Raw genomic sequence first — 12,474 nt, forward strand, 5'->3', positions numbered from 1 at the left:
CATGATTCTTCAGCTGAAGATCTTCCACCAAGTTTTGCAGACCGTCCAGCTTGTTCTGCAGTTTCTTGCAGGCCTGTCCTGCGACATCCATCTGGTCAGTATCTAAAGAGAAATAGTGCACTGAAACCAGGTATGATGGGAAACACTGGCTGCCATGTGTCCTAAATTGCAACAGTCTTCACACAGTTGTGTAGTAGTAGATATTGATGGGCAGAATAGGGGTCAAAGTGGGGATAGAAGAACAATGAATTCAGAGGTCAAGTATTTTTGAAAGTTGTACCATAGGCTAGGAATAAGACTTTCTTTTTTAAAAAAAGTCAAGTATTAGGTGTTATTTCTAGATTGATGGGTTTCACAAATTTTCAATTCTACGTTAGACCTGTATAGACTCATTACACACCCTATATCAGTGCAGTTCTGGTTGCTGTTATCAAAAAATGTAGAGGCACTGGAGAATTTGCAGAAATTAATAGAATTAAAAATGAGTGTATGCAACAGCAAAGGCCAAGAGGCTTGGATTTGGCTATCTTGTTTTGAAAAAGATGAAAGGGTGACCTTATCGAGGCCTTCAAAACTCAAGGTTTGATAGAGGGACTACGAAGTGAATCTTTCATGTGAAAGAGCCTATTTAAAGGCAATCGATGCAAAAGATAGTCAATAAGGAATCAAATTCGGAATTCCGAAAGAATGTTTTGGGAAACTCTGCTGCAGGGAATTGTTGAAGTGAATGTAAAGATGTGTTTAAAGGGAACATAGGCCAGCATGTGGGGAAGATAGGAGTAGTGACTTCAAGAACTGGTAAGTCAGGGTTCAAGTCTCACCTGCTCCAGAGGTCTGTAATAACATTTCTGAACAGGCTGATTAGAGGGGAAAAAAAAATGTACAAGAATACAGTGAGATGACCAAAGATGGGAGGGAGGCTTGAATGGAGCTTTAACACATACCTAGATTTGTTGGGCTGAACAGTCTGTTTCAGCACCCCGTGTCCTATCAATATAACCAAGTAATACATGTGTCTAATACTCTTGTCCCTGTTAGTTGACTGCAGATGCTAACATTGTTAAAACTGAATCCTTCAAAACAAACCAAAAGGTCAAACATCCTTTTGAGTTAATAAAAAGACAACTTTAGAATAAATGTCAGTGTTTCTGCCTTAGGTTACACACAGATCTTACTGTTATGGAAGTGAAGTTCATTTTCCGAATATGGTGATGACATGTAGCTGGTCCTTGAAGAGCAAAGGTCATTAACAGGTGTATTTTCCCTTCTGTATTCACACAGTGAGCCTGTTAGCAAGGAAGATACCGGTGATCTTTCTGGACTCTGATGCTTGGGGGAGGAGGTGTAGCACGGACCACTCATCTGTGATGAGTGGTTTGCTGTATGGGGGGGAATAAACAACAATTTTTATCTTGAGCAAAATGTAACTGGGAAATTGAAATATACAGTTAAGTTCCACTAGCTGCATTAACACAGGTTGTCCTGAGATTAAAAGAGAACCAATTTCGGAGTCAAATTAAGTCACTGAATTTGTAAGTGTCTTTTATGGGTTCAGCCCTGTTTGATTTTTATTATATATAAAAGGTCAACCAGTTTTGCAGAAGTTTTGTAGCAAATATAATATTATAGTGAGGTGTAAGTAAGTGTTTGCTGACACCCAGGCCTTCACAAGTCTCAATGTGCTTACCAAAAGTGTAAATTGCAGCAGTAACTTATGATATTTTGTTTACCGTTGGTAACTTTTTTTATTTGTAAAATTTTTGTGTATTATGGGTTTTCATTTTCTTAATTCAAAACATCATCCCATTTCAGTTACTTATGAAGTCATGTTTTGTGCTTTGAAGAGTGAAATGTAGACCTCAGCTGGTAAATAATCTGCTTTAATCCCCTATATTCAATCTCTTGCCAACTAAAATTCAGATTTGATAGGATATCTACTATAATAAGGTGGGAAGGCAGTAACATTAACTTGAAGTTTAAAATTAAATATTTAGCATATTGTTGCTCTACCCATCTTGAATTTATTTTTCCGACTTCCTCCAAATTCCTGATCCTGGCACAGATAAAACACTCACTTACACTCTCTCAATCCTATACAAGTATGACAAAAGTTAACTATCCTTCCTGATCAGCTGCCTGCAAATTGTGACATGGTTGACTAAAACACCCCCTTTTTCAGATTTTTATTAACTGAATATTGTATAAATTTTCTCAGTAAGCATACTGGAGTTTAAACCCGTGGATTCAGAACATCAGTTTTGATTATTAGGCTAGTGACATTACCTCTACCTCCATGCCACACTATTATCCTCCATTTGCAGATTTTAAAAAAAAAACTCAGTCTATTCACGGATGTTATTACTCTCCTGTGGATCACATGGGATTTGAATCTTGGTCTCCTAGCTCAAAGGTAAGGGCACTACCAGTGCACTTGAGGTTCCATTCTTAACGAGCTATGCATAATTGCAAAGTCTGCTTCAATTACTTTTTTCTTTCTGCTCCAGCACTGTTAACTATGGTGTGTCTCAACGATGTATCCTGTCCCTGATTTCTCATCCAAATAATGCCATAGCAACATTGTCTAAAAACATTAACATCAGTTTCCACATCAACAAAACAAAGTGCTGGAGAAACTCGGCAGATCTGGCAGCAGAAGTTATGACAAAGGGTCATGACTTGAAATGTGAATTCAGAATAAGAGAATTAATACTTGTAGTTCAGCCCTTAGTCAGAACCCTGCTGCCAAGCTTGCTTCCAGTACTTTTAGCTTGCCAGCATCTGCAGGTTTTATCTGCTTCAAAGTGTATGCTTATTACATCAATCTCTACCTAATCAATATTTCTCTCAACACTACTTCTAATTGTTAGACTACTGGTAAAGCAATCCAGTAATTCATGAGTAGAAATTTCCTCAATTTATGTATCAGGGAAACTGATGCTATTGATTTTTTTGGCCCACATCAAACTATTCTTTCAGCACTGACTCAATCTGGCAATTTTCTACTGTTAAGCTGTTCACAACCTGTGTCATTACCTGATTCTGAAATGAGCTTCCAAACATGCACCTGTGCCAATAATAAGGCTGTCTATTTCCAACACATACATTTCTTGATTCCACCACTGGTTCCGTTCAGCTGCTGAAACTTTCATCCATGTTTTTATAAATTTAGACTTGGCTGTTGCATTGCACTGTGGTTCAGCTTCCTGCCTTCTCTTTAAACTTAAAGCCATTCACAACTCTGCTATCCACGTCCTAACTCATAACAATCTTATTCAATCCCCACTCCAGTGTCCAATAATCTATAATGCCTCACGGTTAAGTACCAGCTTAGTTTTAAAATTTTTGTAATTTTCAAATCCTTCCACGGTTCACTCTTCCCTACTTCTAAACTCCTCCAGCCGTGCAACCCAGTGCTGAGGGCCACCAAATTGGAAGTTGAAGGGCTGAAGAACCATGAAGGTCACCACCATTAAAATCGCAACAGCAGAAACAAACCATCATGCTTTTGATCTTCTGGTTTCTTAAGCATTCCTTCTATTAATTACTGCACTGTTTGTGGCTATGCTTGCAGACATTCCCTCTCTAAATGTCTGCCCCTCCTTTTCCCTTTTTTTTCCCCCCCAGAGACAGTCCTTGGTCTGTAGCCTATAGGTTGAGGTACTTTATGTAAACATCCAAGTATTTCTAACAGTTTATTGTTAAAACTGACTTGTCTAAATAAGCATTTAGTAATCAGCCTTATTATGTCCTTCTGTAGTTTTGAGAGACCTTTTTTCATACTCTTCTGTAATAACTCTTTTCCCCCACCCCCAAATCACAAGGCATTTCAAGTGTTAATCTGATCGTTATAAAAAGAAGTTGCAAATCAGGGCAGAATTTGGAGGGGGGAAAATATACTGGAGTATTTAATCCATTTGCAAATTGAAAAGGTGGTTCAACAAATGCTGGTAGGGTAACTTATTTCCAAAGGAATTACAGTGCCTTGTTTCATTGTGTTAGAACAAAGGTGAGATACTTTCTTGTTCTTCAGTATTGAATATATAAAGTCACTATTTTTATCTTGCAAGGTTCTGGCCTTGATTGCATGACATAGTGTCACATACCTACATAAATCTCAGTGGAACAGGTCACTGCAATTAGCTTCAATAGAACTCACCTTGTAAACTTCAAGGCCAAGAGAATTCAAGACAGAATGCTGCTCTTGGCATGATTTAGAAGGTGCAGCTGGGTGGAAGAAAGATATTTAAAAAGCCCAACATGCATACTGAACACAGTAAATCAGGCTGACTCTTGGTTCTGTGTTTATAATTAGTTGCTGGAGCAGGATGCAGCTCATAATACTGCAGGCATGAAAAGGATCTGAATTAAACGGATTTGCTCTCCTAGCTGGTAAGATAGATATGTTCTGTCACGAAGGTGCCCAAGTATGGTATCAGAGCTGCTTTGCCCTATTGTGCAAAATAATACATTTGATAAGGGCTGTGGAAGACACTGTTGGTCAATAGGCTTTCTGCTCAGTTTTTAAAGACTTAAATATTTAATAAAAGTGTAGATTCATGCAGTGAGATGAGCTATGCATACTGTAAATGTTACTCTTGTGTGCTAGCTGAACGACTGCTAACTTACATTTTATTCAACGTTCAAATAAGAGTTGAAACTTTAGTATCCTAGCACCGATATTCTCAAGGAAACTGGCTCATGGAATATGGATTTATTTCATATGAAATAATTGCAAGAGTGACTGTCAATTTTGTTCTCCAAATAAATCCTTCTATGGCTTTAACAAGGTCATGTAAATCCCATGCTCTCAATATCCAAAAGGGGCCCAATAAAATATCCCATAGTTTTCATTTCATTTAACACCATATTAATGTAAATATTTGTATCTTTCCAACCATCAAGCAACAAAAAAATTGAGATTTCAGGCCATTACTAATATGATTTTTAAATCTCACTCTCCAAATTTTTAATTGAATGGGAAACCATAGTGTTTGACTGAGGCTATAGATTAATTTTACAATATTAAAAAGCCAAATTCAATGCAAAGGTGATTAAAATAATTACATGTACTTGCATGCAATGTTGCATAGCTAATATTTTGTGGCCTTAAATCAGAAGGACACAAGTTTCATTTGTCTTTCTTTTGAGTTTGAAATGACTTTACAAAACAAACTTTTAAAGGTAATAACATAAAAGTAACATTTTAAACAAACACAATGTTGAATCTATAGTGAAAACAAAAAATGCTGGAGATCACAGTGGGTCAGGCAGCATCTGTGGAGAGAAAGCAAGCTAACATTTTGAGTCCAGATGACTCATTTTTGTTTTCAATACAGAATCCAGCATCTGCAGTAATTTGCTCCTATGCTGTTGCATCTGGTCAGGTCCATTATTGAAAAATTTACATGGATACAAAATGTGATTATACCATGACAAGTTGATATTCCCACCCAAATAAAATCTTATAAGGAAGTCTGAAATAAAAGCAGAATTAGCTGAGAATACTCAACAGGTCAGATACTATCTGTGGAGAGAGAAATAGTGTTTATATCTCAGATAGTTTGTTAACTTTTCTCAGTCCAAGTCAATGTCACAAATTTTAAGCAAGTTCTGAAACAGAGAAGTGGGGTGGGGTGACAGAAGGGAAGAACAAAAAGGCATGTTTTGATTAAATACCTATTCAGACACAAGAAAAGAACAACAGAAAGCAGTGAATACAAACAATTGAAAAGAGACAAGTAAAACTTCAAAGTAGGCTTTCCTGGGAGGGACGTAGCAGAGAATTAAACATTAAGATACTGTCAATCTGAAATTCTGTACAGGAAATGCTGGAAATATTCAGCAGCATCTGGAATTTCCATGTGTTTTTTCCATTATGCACCATTATTACTATTTCCTTCTCCTTTTGATCAGGTGCCTAACAAAACTTCCCTCTTTGTTTACTCATGCAACATTTTGTATTATCACATATTCCTCAATCATACTCCTGATATTATAAGTAGGATATGGTAATACAGCATTTGTTATTGGACTAGAAAACTCAAAACCCTGGACAATTGACCCTGAGACCTAATTTCAGATCTCACCATAACAGCTATGGTGTTTAAATTCAGTTAATCACATTAAAAGAAATTATTATAGTCGAAACTGGATGAACCAAAAGTCAGGATGGGTCAGAGTTATCAGCTATTGCCACTAGAACAGGAAATCCAGTACATGGATGCCTATGATAAATTGAAATTCCTGGTTTCTCTGGATGAGCCAAACTTGGACATGCCAGTCATGGGACCACCAAGCAATTGGAGTGGAGGAAAGTCAAGTCCTGATGGACTGGGGTGATTAAGAACCTAAGATCCAAATACTAAAAGCAGTTGATCTGTCATATGCTAGAGATTGTTGATATGAAGCAGGTGTACAACCCAAGTGTCTGCAGGCCTTTTTAACACAGGGCGAGGAAAATCAAACCAATGACGGGACTCCTTCCCTTGCCTACGGAAAGTCAGAATGGAAATTCCAACAGAGACAACCATAGAAACGGATACCAAGATGAACACCATTGTACACTGCACAATAGAATGGAGAGATGAGGCAACTGTCAATATAGAACATTTTTCAACTGAGGATGAATTACCCACTTGTGTCTGTAGTTGAGACCTTAAGGCCTAAAGAGGTGACATAGAGATGGCAGGTTCTGGATAATTGGTGCTGGAAAAGCACAGCAGTTCAGGCAGCATCCGAGGAGCAGTAAAATCGACGTTTCAGGCAAAAGTCCTTCATCAGCAATACAGGCAGAGTGGCTGAAGGGTGGAGAGATAAATGAGAGGAGGGTGGGGGTGGGGAGAAAGTAGCATAGAGTATAATAGATGAGTAGGGGAGGGGATGAAGGTGATAGGTCAGGAAGGAGGGTGGGGGAAGGTAGCATAGAGTACAATGGGTGGATGGGGGTGGGATGAAGGTGATAGGTCAGAGAGGAGGGTGGAGTGGATAGTTGGAAAAGAAGATATGCCGGTAGGACAAGTCATGGGGACAGTGCTGAGCTGGAAGTTTGGAACTGGGGTGAGGTGGGGGAAGGGGAAATGAGGAAACTGTTGAAGTCCACATTGATGCCCTGGGGTTGAAGTGTTCCGAGGGGGAAGATGAGGCGTTCTTCCTCCAGGCGTCGGCTGGTGAGGGAGCGGCGGTGAAGGAGGCCCAGGACCTCCATGTCCTTGGCAGCCTGGGAGGGGGAGTTGAAATGTTGGGCCACAGGGCGGTGTGGTTGATTGGTGCGGATGTCCCAGAGATGTTCCTTAAAGCGCTCTGCTAGGAGGCGTCCAGTCTCCCCAATGTAGAGGAGATCACATCGGGAGCAACGGATACAATAAATGATAATGGTGGATGTGCAGGTAAAACTTTGGATGTGGAAGGCTCCTTTAGGGCCTTGGATGGAGGTGAGGGAGGAGGTGTAGGCACAGGTTTTGCAATTCCTGCGGTGGCAGGGGAAGGTGCCAGGATGGGAGAGTGGGTTGTAGGGGGGCGTGGACCTGACCAGGTAATCACGGAGGGAACGGTTTTTACGGAAGGCAGAAAGGGGTGGGGAGGGAAATATATCCCTGGTGGTGGGGTCCGTTTGGAGGTGGCGGAAATGTCAGCGGATGATTGGTTTATGCAAAGGTTGATAGGGTGGAAGGTGAGCACCAGGGGGGTTCTGTCCTTGGTACGGTTGGAGGAGTGGGGTCTGAGGGCGGAGATACGGGATGTGGATGAGATGCATTGGAGGGCATCTTTAACCACGTGGGAAGGGAAATTGAGGTCTCTAAAGAAGGAACAAGTAGTGCATTGGTTTGTGGTCTAGCAATCAGTTACCAATGACATAGAACATTACAGCGCAGCACGGGACCTTCGGCCCTCAATGTTGCGCTGACCAGTCATACCAATCTGAAGCCCATCTAACCTACACTATTCCATATACATCCGTATGTTTGTCCAATGACTACTTAAATGCGCTTAAAGTTGGCGAATCTACTACCGTTGCAGGCATGGCATTCCATACCCTTACTACTCTCTGAGTAAAGAAACTACCTCTGACATCTGTCCTATATCTATTACCCCTCAATTTAAAGCTATGCCTCCTCATGCTCGCCGTCACCATTCTTCGAAAAAGGCTCTCCTTGTCCACTCTATCTAACCCTCCGATTATCTTATATGTCTCTATTAAGTCACCTCTCAACCTTCTTCTCTCTAATGAAAATAGCCTCAAGTCCCTCAGCCTTTCCTCATAAGACCTTCCCTCCATACCAGGCAACATCCTTGTAAATCTCCTCTGCACCCTTTCCAAAGTTTCCACATCCTTCTTATAATGTGGTGACCAGAACTGTACACAACATTCCAAGTGCGGCCGCACCAGAGTTTTGTACTGCTGTAGCATAACCTCATGGTTCCGGAACTCAATCCCTATTAATAAAAGCTAAAACACTGTATGCCGCCTGAAAAACCCTGTCAACCTGGGCGGCAACTTTCAAGGATCTGTGTACCTGGACACTGAGATCTCTCTGCTCATCTACACTACCAAGAATCTTACCATTAGCCCAGTACTTTGAATTCCGGTTACTCCGACCAAAGTGAATCACCTCACACTTGTCCGCATTAAACTCCATTTGCCACCTCTCAGCCCAGCTCTGCAGCTTATCTACGTCTCTCTGCAACCTACAACATCCTTCGTCACTATCCACAACTCCACCGACCTTAGTGTTGTCTGCAAATTTACTAACCCACCCTTCTACGCCCTCGTCCAGGTCGTTTATAAAAATGACGAACAGCAGTGGACCCAACACCGACCCTTGCGGTATACTGGTAACTGGACTCCAGGATGAACATTTCCCATCAACCACCACCCTCTGTCTTCTTTCAGCAAGTCAATTACTGATCCAAACTGCTATATCACCCACAATCCCATTCCTCTGCATTTTATACAATAGCCTGCTGTGGGGAACCTTATCGAACGCCTTGCTGAAATCCATATACACCACATCAACCAGTTTACTCTCATCTACCTGTTTGGTCACCTTCTCAAAGGTCTTCAGCCTGTAAACAATTATGTGATAGGTTCTCAGGTAGCTGAACAACCTGTGGCTGTGAACAAGATGAAGTGTTTTTAGACATCAGGAGCTCTATCTATTCTCTGTAGAAAAAGCCACTTTGACACTTAAGAAAATCAGTGTTTCTTTCATTTAGCAGGTGCTGTGAGCTGCAATTTCTAGCTGAAAATTCAGAGACCTAATATAAATGAACCAGCCACCATGTGCCTCTTGCAAACCAAAGGAAGTATCTGGAGAAGGATGAATGAAGAGCAGCACAGAAATCATAGGGATCAACTCAACAATTCTTTGAACAATGTCAAAGAGTAGTGCTGGAAAAGCATAGCAGGTCAGGCAGCATCTGAGGAGCAGTAAAATCTTTGAACAATGACCACTGAATTGCTTTCCCTGTTCTCTCAGTCCATTATGCTCATATTTTATGACACAGTGCGTGTGCGATAGTAAAGTGGAGCATTTAAATTAGTAGTTATATGCCAAGCATTCATTAACTGTTTGCCATAGCCAGAAGCTGTTTCATGTAATAAATAGTTTTTGTTAAATACAGAAACCGGAGTCCAGAAGACAGATACACCAGGATCTTTGCAAACTTTTGAAAAATCCTTTTAACTTTTGCGATGATCCCTGGATTAGTAGGGATGGATTTCCAGCATGCGACCCCAGTGACTAAAAGGATGTGCCTACCACAGTTAGAGATGTGTCAATACAGCACGAGGAGGAGATGATGATGACAACATTGGTAGATAGTTGTGGGGTGAGGGGAGCGCTAGATGTTTGGAAGGGAGATGGACTATGTAATGTTAAGTATGAATGCTAAGTGGCTGGGATTATGATAGTGGGCAAATGTTATACCATAAAGACTCCATGAGACTGTGTAATGTTATTGTACGTTTTTCCTACATTGTTACTACCTGCATGGCACCAGACCCCAGGATTTCACCAGTTAAGCAACATACTCACATTCTCTCTGCAGGTTGCGTATAGTGGATTTCATTCCCTCTTGGAATCTGAGTGACAACATCATCCAATGTCATAGAGTCACAGAGATATACAGCACGGAAACAGACCCTTCGGTCCAACCTGTCCATGCCAACCAGATATCCCAACCCAATCTAGTCCCACCTGCTAGCACCTGGCCCATATCCCTCCCAACCCTTCCAATTCATATACCCATCCAAATGCCTCTTAAATGTTGCATTTGTACCAGCCTCCACCACTTCCTCTGGCAGCTCATTCCATACACATACCACACACTGAATGAAAAAGTTGCCCCTTATGTCTCTTTTATATCTTTCCCCTCTCACCCTAAACCTATGCCCTCTATTTCTGGACTCCCCCACCCCAGGGAAAATACTTTGTCTATTTACCCTATCCATGCCCCTCATGATTTTATAAACCTCTATAAGGTCACCCCTCAGCTTCCGATGCTCCAGGGAAAACAGCCCCAGCCTGTTCAGCCTCTCCCTATAGCTCAAACACTCCAACCCTGGCAACATCCTTGTAAATCTTTTCTGAACCCCTTCAAGCTTCACAACATCTTTCCAATAGGACGGAGACCAGAATTGCACACAATATTCCAACAGTGGCCTAACCAATGTCCAGAGAGCGTTCTTCTCTTGCCTGCTGCAATATCTTTCCAATGCTTAACATGATTTCCCATTCAGCCATGATTACAGCCCTTTAATAGGTAGAACATCTTTAAAAAGAGCAGGAAACCTACAGCACTTGAATGCGGAACAATGCTGCTGTTCAAGCAGGGAGAAGGTGAATCTTCAGCCTTCTCAAGGGAGACGTGCCCAAGCTGCCCAACCCAATGTCATGTGCTACAGGAAGATGAAAATTATGTTCAGTGCACCTTGATTTCAATGAGCTCTGATGGGTCAAAGTCACAATCTCCACACCCAAAAGACAGGCAGGCCCGATTCAAGTCTATAGCTTGCTACTTAATCATAATCCAGTTGTACGAGGGGAATAAAATTTCTACTCATTCTCACAAAATCCAAAGCAACTTTACTCAGAAAAGATCATTTTCGAAGCACACGTATGCAGCAGAAAACTAGACTGATTTAAGTTAAATATGCGGTATATTAGAATTTCCAATCTAACTGCCTCCAAGGTTACCACCAGAACAGCTGTCAGAAAATGCCTTCTGTGCTTTTATTAAACAGAATATTTTACTCCTTGGAAAATAGAGAAGGAAATGTTTATATTAATTTTACAGTATTGTGCAGAGCTAGGGCAGAGTGCTGGTATTACACATAGCCCTGGATTGTACATAGCCCTTTCACTTCTGGGGACTGGTTTAAATCTCGCCAATCTAATGACATGACTGTCTTATGTCAATCTCTGTAATGGAGTTCAATGATGTTTAAGTCTCCTTGGAAGTTTGAGAGATAAGAAGTTAAAACTCAAAACTAGCTCAGAACTGACACAATTTGCTCAACTCAGTCAAAATAAAATGTCATAGAATGCTCGAGAAATGGAGAAGCAACAGGTAGCACACCAGAATGTGCTTTGCCGAGTTGAACTGAACTACGCGGTTGAGGTGGAGTACAGCGAATTTTACCTGGCGGCTTATTACACAACATCGTGTACGCAGCATGTTGGGCTGTAATTTTCAGGATCTGATTCCCCAACGATAAGCCCCATCTCTCTCTCTGCGACCTCCCCTTCTATCCTTCTCCACCCCCCCCCCCCCCCGCCTTCCTTCCCCCATCCCCACTGACCCCAACTGTTAGATGGACGCACAGAAAAGCACAAATTAAATAATTATGAAAGAATTGAAGATGAAATTTTTTTTCAACACAATGGTAAAATATTTTTGTTACACTGATAACATTTCTTGCATAGGTTTGCTATATGAATTCCTATAGAAATTTCAGTTTGTTTTAATATGACATTTTTCAGGAAAACATATTGTTGACAAAATTAACAAAGGGACACAGACTTTTAGCAACCCTGGCATGCTGTTAATGTTAAACTCACCAGTGCAAGAAAAATGGTCAGGTTTGAAGGTTTCTTTTGCATCCTGAGTGCATAATCGATCCCTGCAGGAAAAGAGGTGCAGATAGCATTCCAAATTGCTAGCAGCATGCACAGATTTAGTAACACATAGCATAAAGGTTAAATGCAGCAAGCATGCAAACCAAGCATTGTCGCTGGAAGAACAAAAGCATCTCAAGGGAGAATTGCCTGAACTACCAACAAACAGAACACAGTAATTCAAGGTTATAAATCTAGTGGAATTCAAAGTTGCTGTGTAGAAAACAAAGAGGATTTAATTTTCATCTAAATGTTGTTTGAAAGTTCAATTTTTCAAAAACAGTCGTAGAAAAAGTAATTCATTAGAAAAAGTAAAAGTAGAAGTGACTTCTGTGGGAAGGTGTGTGTCTGCGTGTGT

The 12,474-nt window shown here is 40.8% G+C and overlaps 1 protein-coding gene across 8 annotated transcripts in view; it reads right to left on the reverse strand.

Moving 5' to 3' along the window:
• The window catches only part of LOC122552612 (coiled-coil domain-containing protein 158-like), a 174,314-nt gene that overhangs the window by 1,131 nt on the left and 160,709 nt on the right, over positions 1-12,474 (reverse strand). For 6 of the 8 annotated variants that reach the window (XM_043695369.2, XM_043695379.2, XM_043695396.2 and 3 more), the window contains 3 exons: positions 12,060-12,121; positions 1,176-1,379; positions 1-102 (listed from right to left, as the gene is read on the reverse strand). In XM_043695369.2, the coding sequence (XP_043551304.2) occupies positions 1-102; positions 1,176-1,379; positions 12,060-12,121 (368 nt within the window). The remainder of the gene's footprint in view (positions 103-1,175; positions 1,380-12,059; positions 12,122-12,474) is intronic. The other 2 variants (XM_087986075.1, XR_006312432.2) reach the window with 2 other exon arrangements.

This window comes from Chiloscyllium plagiosum, unplaced genomic scaffold, assembly GCF_037043375.1.
Source record: "Chiloscyllium plagiosum isolate Xiang-an unplaced genomic scaffold, Cpla_swu_hap1 HiC_scaffold_1, whole genome shotgun sequence".
NCBI lineage: Eukaryota > Metazoa > Chordata > Chondrichthyes > Orectolobiformes > Hemiscylliidae > Chiloscyllium > Chiloscyllium plagiosum.